This window comes from Theobroma cacao, chromosome 2 (genome assembly GCF_000208745.1).
Source record: "Theobroma cacao cultivar B97-61/B2 chromosome 2, Criollo_cocoa_genome_V2, whole genome shotgun sequence".
Taxonomy (NCBI): domain Eukaryota; kingdom Viridiplantae; phylum Streptophyta; class Magnoliopsida; order Malvales; family Malvaceae; genus Theobroma; species Theobroma cacao.
The window spans coordinates 40895976-40903547 of NC_030851.1; the positions used below are offsets into that span (position 1 = coordinate 40895976).

The 7572-nt window shown below is 35.4% G+C and overlaps 1 protein-coding gene across 2 annotated transcripts; it reads right to left on the reverse strand.

The window, feature by feature from the left end:
- LOC18610544 (NAC domain-containing protein 8) lies at positions 1462-5983 on the reverse strand. 2 transcript variants are annotated; one of them, XM_007046252.2, is made up of 6 exons: positions 5607-5983; positions 4672-4801; positions 3237-3423; positions 2660-3147; positions 1935-2357; positions 1462-1841 (listed from the first exon to the last, which is right to left on the reverse strand). In XM_007046252.2, exons 1-6 carry the CDS (start codon positions 5612-5614, stop codon positions 1785-1787), a joined length of 1293 nt encoding a protein of 430 aa, XP_007046314.2. In that variant the 5' UTR covers positions 5615-5983; the 3' UTR covers positions 1462-1784. The 2 variants fall into 2 exon arrangements, with proteins under 2 accessions (XP_007046314.2, XP_007046313.2); XM_007046251.2 differs by having other exon boundaries at positions 2660-3159.

Consider the following 7572-nt stretch of genomic DNA (forward strand, 5'->3'; position numbering starts at 1 on the left):
TAATATTTATATTATAAAAAATTAAATTAAATTATTCTCATGGCACAGCAGGTGCAGGTGTATATGCTGATAAAGGTTAAGAGAGTTTATAATTTAATGGTTTTGTTGTCGTTGCCAATCATTAATTTCGGTTATGAGAACATGAAAGCAGGTTTTCTGCTGGTTTTGAGCGACCAAAACATGGATTAAGTTTCCTTTGTATATATATCCAGTAAAACCCGGATTATGTTCAGAACACCAACATTGGGTAGTTTGTTTGTTCCATGATAAAACAATTCCTTCTGTGTCGTCAGGCAGTCTCCTCCTACCAGGTACAGTAAATGGAAGTTTCTGTTGGTTAGAAATGATAGAACAATGGCGTGCATGGCCTCTGGAATGACCTTGCTAGCCAATATCAGCATGCGTCTTTGTTGTAGCCATACTGGCCAGGGTGTTGAGGCCCTTTGTGTCTCTTCTCCAGTTTGCATCATGGCATCCAACGAGACACAAGACTCTGACTATTCAAACTCCTCAACAACACCCTGTGGCCCATTTTTCCAAACCTCCTGCGATAGCTCAGAAAATCTCAAGGGCAGACCTGCCTCAGTCAGACACCTAAGTAAGTGCCCTACAATCACTCAGCAAGTGCGCTTCCCTACAACAAGCTTCCAAGCTGCCAGCCAATTATGGACACTTGGGGGGGGGGGTCTGATCCCAGGCTCCCGAAAAGCAATCATGTTCCCTTCCCTAATGAACAATGCAATAAAGCCATTGGGACCTTTTTGATCAGTTTGTGGCCTCGCGGGCCGGCCCTGTGGTCTCTCCATCCATATTGGAGCCAACTTCTATGATCTGTAAGGCTCAACAGGTTCATGAACGTTTCAGCTATGTGAGTGTGTTGCCTTCATCGGTTTGTTCAATCGATCCGTTTATGTTTCCTTGATGCTGACAGACCATGACTTCCCCTTTTAATTAGATGGTCCACACGGCATTGAATTTTCCCGAGGAGCTGTTTTCGCTATCCTAGAACACAACCTTTTTGACCTGATAAGCTCAAAAGAAATGAAATTTGTCAGACAAGCTTCCACCAAATACCTTGATAGGTTGCTAACGGTCGAGAGCCAGGGATATTTTCGTTTTGTTGTATATGCACAATGTACCTCCTATTGCCCAAAGTTTCTCGAGTAATCTGCTTTAGTTCTTTCCCAAGGATTGTGCAACTGCTTTAGTTATGAACAAGGATTAGCTATTGCTGTGAATCGATTCACAACATCTACTTCAAGTCCCTCCTCCCCTCCCAAGAACTAACTCGGTTTCACGAATGGAGTTGGAAATAATAGAATTTAACCCTGTTCTTTAGTCAGTAAAGATTCCGACCAAGCCTCGAATCATTCTAGTAAATGAACCGTGCATTAACAGCAGCCTTAGTCATGGATCTTTATCAGGCAGCATCGTGCTCCAAAGTCTAAAGCAAAGGAATCATCGTTTATAATGAAGCTTGTTATATTACACTAGTCTGGTGAATATTTTTCAAAAGCATGTCATGGATAGATTTATATAACTAAACACAAGGCTTCATTACTGTGATTAAGAATACAGATCGTAGGGACATTAGTAATCCTTGCTCTACGTATCTTCAATTCATTGCCAGCAAAAAGTCAACAGTATCTTCACCATCATTAAACATAGTTCCAGCGTCCCAGCAAAATTTACAGTTGACATAAATCCTGAGGATGATGATTGATCGGATAAAGTTTTGACAAAATCGTTTTTACTACGTACTCCACAATCCATGACAAACGTATTTAGTCGATCACCTTGCTCCCACCCCAAGCAATAAAGCTATCTTGTGATCCAAATTCCTGCAACACCATTTCACAAGTTCATTATAGGGAAACAGCAAAATTGATATAGTCAGTATATAGTAAAACAAGTCAGGAAAGGATAGAACATACAAGCTGACTCAGTCGGAACTCCGGTGGTGTATCAAGCTCTATGTTTGCTGGATCACCTTCCAGGTTCTGACACTCCTCCAAATCCTTCTTAAGATGTTCTGCTCCTAACTGAGCATAATCAGAAAGACGGGGTTTGCTGTTCAGTGCTCCATCATCAACATTAGCATCCCTATTTGGTGACTGGCTTTGAAGAAGCTCATCACAAAGGGACAGCCCTTCCACTAGCTGTTGTGAATCCAACAAATACTGTGACTCACCATCCCACCATTTAGGGTCTTCCTCAGCACGATTATCATTATTATTGTCTAACATCTGATTAAGATGATTTTCTGGATCAGGTAGATCATTATGACTGGAACTTTCACATTCAGTTTGAACGTAGTCTTCTACATACTGCATTGTAGGATGCTTTGGTGAAAGAACCTAAGAAAAGGCAAATATCAGGGCCTCTTTTTAATTGAACACTTACATTACAGTGCATATGGAATATATTGCCTGTCACTAGTTATTAGCCACAATTCATTCCATGACATTCCCCTAGAAAACAATTCTTTTTATATTATAGGGAAATGAAAATAATCCCAAAGCCCTAACATATGTTTATCGGTTGCGAGAAGGTAGATGCAGAGGGATATGGTCCCAAATGCAACTACTGCATGAAGCAGAAAAAAACCAATCTATAGAGAATCCCAAGGCTACTAAGAAAACAAAAATAAGAAATTAACCTGAGCAGAGGGATTGATGCAAGCAATAGTATACTCCTGCCCTTGGTCATATTCATGACATTGCCTCCCTGTACGTGGAGGATCAGGCGTCACAGACTTGGGTGTGACTGGATCTACTTTGACAATAGTTGTATCAGTCATTTCAGGTAAATCTTGCTCACATTTATCGCCCTGTTTGATTTGCTGCTGCTGATGAAATATTTTAGATATAACATACTCCCCATCCTTTTCATCCTCCTCGGTTCCTAGGTGATATTGGTGCATCACCCAATTGGTCTTCTCAGGTTTTCCACCTTTAACCATGGTCATATAGAGAACCATAATCTTCTTGCATCCTCTTTGAACACCATCCAACAACACTGGTTTTGTCCTACCAGTTTTGTGCCAGCGGACATCACCAAAATCATCACCATGGATCTTTCGACGCTTCCGAGTTCCAGTATTGTAAGCTTTGATAGCTCGATGAAAGAAGTGGGACACACTTCCATCTTGCTTAACACCTAAAGTGTCAATTTTTTGAATTAATATAAATAAAGATGCTTAAAGATGTAGAAAAACACCCTTAAACCTTACCAACCTGGTAATTTTTGGGGATGTGTATAACAGATACCATCATCATTTTCAATGGTTGGAATGAACTCATTAATGAATGGATGGGGTTTTGAATCTTCCACACCAACTTTCGTAAGTAAATGCCATATGATCTCTTGATCAGATGGATCAAATTTGACACCTCGTGGTAATCCTGGCCAGGCTTGAGTGACCTGGAAACAGACACCTTTTAGTTGCTCTCTACATTTACCAATGCCCTACTGTTCATATGAATATTAACCATTGCCCTAATATTCGTAGTTATTACTAACTCAAGCTATACATGTTACAAGTGAAGTCAGAAATATCATTTTTGTTACATCTCTATGAAAAAACCAATGCTTGGGTTTGCGGCAGTCAAAACCATAAAAATGTGAAACATCTTCAAATTATATTGAATATAATTGGTATATTAACAATAAATCTAGTCTTTTGAAGCAAGAAGATGTACAATCATATACACCTAAACAACTATGTATAATCATAGGCAGTTATCTTACTCCTATACAAGGGATAGATTCTTGTAAGACAACTTGGTTCAGCTGAGATGGGGATTTTACAAGTTAGAGTAGAGGGAAGTATTTGCAAGACAGACTACCTAGCTTGACAGATAGAAGCATGGAAAAAGATACCGTACAGATATGTATATGGTCATTATTTCAGATAGCAGTTGAACATTGAATTTTACTGTTTATATCATAGAAGATGTTCAGGTCGCAAATAGAGAACTTAAAAAAGAGTTCTGTGCTATTAAAATATAATCTTCAGATGTATACATATAGTGATATCAGAGATGCCCAATGGGAGGAAGCAACTTGGCAAAAAGCATTTCTTATTTCTAACCATATAAACTGATTTATGCCATAGAAGAATGTGCAAATTCAGTACCTAAAAGGAATTTACTGGAACTTAGAGACTGGATGATGCATAGGCTTCATGATCAAACCATGGTGTGAACAATTTTCCATCAATAAATAAATCATTACACCTTAGCAGAAAGTTCAAGAGTGAACACATGGGGAAAAGGTGCCCAGTTTTATTTATCTAAAGTTATGGTATACACAGAGTTGGTTCGCACATATTTTCATTCACTAAAACATGATAGTTTAAACTAAAGTTTTGTTAATCCAGCTTCCTTCTTTTTTTTCCCTTAGGATTACAACGCATATTGCCCTTAGAAACTAGAGAAGGATAAAAGGTAAAGAAATCGAATGAAACTACTAGATTTCCAGAAATATGTGCAGAATATGAAAATGCTACACATTTACGTTCGTAATTCCTGATTGCAATTAGCTTTGAGAGATAAGTCCAAATTATATTATGATCTGCACATATCACAATATGCTTATTCAACTAATCTGTTTTAGGTATGGGAAGCATATAGCTTGAACTTGAAGCATTAGCAAAGATTGAATTTTTACATCACTGTTGTCAATAGTATGATGGCAACTGGGACAAGATCTAGTTGGATTGCTTTTCCATGTCACCCTTTCAGGATTAGATGCACTCCTGATTTTTGTTGCAATTCTGTTACCGTCAACCAACCACGTTCTGCATAAAGCAACAATGATGAGAAAATGTCAAAAAGAAATCAGAAATCAGTTTGTCTAAGTATCAAGGACAGTAAGATTATAGGCTATCAATTCGTAGGGTAAAAAAAATAATGACAAGAAAAAGCAAAGTCTACTAACAAAAGTAATTTCTAGCAAAACTATTCATCATGTTTTACCATCTAATATAATTCAAGGTCTCAACTCAGAACATCACAAATAAAAAGAAAACACAAGCACCGTTATGGAAAAGTAGCCTTCACCATCTTCGGAAGTCAGTATCAGAGATTATTAAAAGTTGTTTCTTTTCCCAGATTATCCATCAAACAAGCAAAGAAAGAACATTGAAACGACAAAGAATCCATAACCTAATCAAAGTAAACTTTTAAAACCACCAAAGAAGTAATGTCAGTTCACAGTGCACGTTCTCTTATTTCTCTATTCTAGTGGTGAAGTCATCAAACATTTCATTAAATCCAATACCCAGAAAATCCAACATCATCTATATCTGCTACATAAATCCCAAGAAAAGAAAAACTAATCATAAACAAGAAAATAAACGAATTAATAACTGCCCAAATGGTCTTTTCATTTTCTAGCAAATTTACAGAAAATCAATTGATAAATATTTTTTAAGTCAACGGAGAGAGACAGAAACGCAAACATAGTACAAACCCATCAAAATGAGAGGAACAGAAACATCAGCAACTGCTCTGCCTCTAAGTACCCAAAGGGATCATTTTTCTTATGATATTAAGCAAAAAATGCACATGCACAAGCAAGAGAAAGAGAGCGTATATACTCACCCAGCCATGAAAATAAAGATCAAAGGATCAAAGCATCGACTTTTTCTTCTCTCTCTCCCGTTTGCTTCTTAAAAATGGATTTTGAATGCAAACAAAACAAGGGTATCTGCTGCTCAATTCCCTTTATGTAGTACCTTTTTTTTTTGGGATTTTGAAATTTGAAACCAGATTAGTGGATTACTATTTACTGCTACTGTTTCTTTGTGGGAAAAGGAATGAGAAAAGACCCTTTTTTAGTAATAAAAAAAAAGAAAAAATTATATTTTTTTATCATAAAAATGGTACCAGCACTCAGTAGTACTAGAATGGTTAAGAAGCTAATTTAATGGAGGGTTTGTTTTTTAATGGAAAAAAAAAAGAAAAAGGAAAGTGGCGCCACTTCTATTGAGGATGGTGTAGGATTCTCCATGCGACTCAGTCAAAAAAGCACTGGCGTTGACTCGCATATATCATCTGGATCCCATTTCATCAACGGCCATTAGTATCATCGTGATTTGGACGCTTCACCTCGTTTCTCTCTGTTTTTTCTTTTTTTTTTATTCTTACTAAAAATATTATTTAAATTCTTAATGTTATTTATAATTAGAAATGTGCAAATAGTTAATTTGTATGTATTGTGAAAATTAATTGAAAGGATCAAAAATAAAGTTTTAACGAATTAAATAGATTAATTAATTCAATTAATCAAAAAAATTAAAATCAAAATTATGAATTAATTGATTTAATTATTTAGATGTCAAATGAATTGAATAATCAAATTAATAATACTATTTTATAAAAATATTTTAATTTAATGATTTTAATTTAAAAATACTTATTCTTATTTATAAACTTACTTAAATTCTATTTTCAAAGTTTAAAACCACACGAAGTTGAGTTTAAGTTTCGATCTGTGACATTTAGTATTAGAGTAAACTTAGATCTTCATTGATGTAGAATCCTCACGAGAGATACAATGATCGAGATAGACTCGAACTGATATAAGAATTTTTTTTCTCTACGAGTAAAGAGTTAATACAATAAGATGTTACATAATTGAATAAAATGAAATGTCACGGATCCCATATCGATAAGAAATGAGATGAATATTTAATATATAAATATAAATTTTTTATCACTTATAAGTATATTTTTTAATTTAAAAATATGAATTCATAATTTATAAATTTATTTAAAATCTATTTTTAAAATTTAAAGACACAGATGTTGGACTTAAACTTCGACGGGCGACCTATAACTGTGTTGATTCATTATTAATCATTCCAAAAGGATAAAAATCATTACAACCCATGGCTTGTAAAGTTGTTTGGGCTCATTGGCAGCCCATTCCTTATGAACTGAAAATGGACTGCCCTACCATCTCCATTCTCCACTTCATTGGGCTTGGACTCCAACTCCCAAACATCAAGAGACTCAAACGATAGTGATTCACATTTGACTCGTTCACTAGAAACAAAACAAAAATTGCATTCGTCAGACAATTCAAGCACGAGCCACGAGGGTCGAGGGGCCTAGCAAGGCAAATGTTTCCTGGCTCTTACTGGCCTCGCCACTTGCCTTTGGCTCTTTACGCCATCTATCCGTCACGCAAACTTGTATAGCACGTTTGGTTCGTGGAATAGGCAAGAATAGAATAGAATTGCTATTCTGTGAGAATATAATAAAGTGAGAATAGAATAGAATAGAATAGAATAACTATTATATTGGAATAGAATGAGATGAAAATAGAGTATAATAAGTATTATATAGTTTGATTTATGAGAATGAAATAGAACGAGAATTGTTGTTATTAATTATTCTAATGTTTGGTTGACAGGAATAGTTTTATGAATAATTAAGGAATAAGTGATAAATGACAAAATTACCTTTTATTATAATAGAATTTATTTTTGTAAAAAACAAAATTACCTTGATTATAATTTAAACCCTCGATATAATTTAATCACATATTTATAAATAGATAATT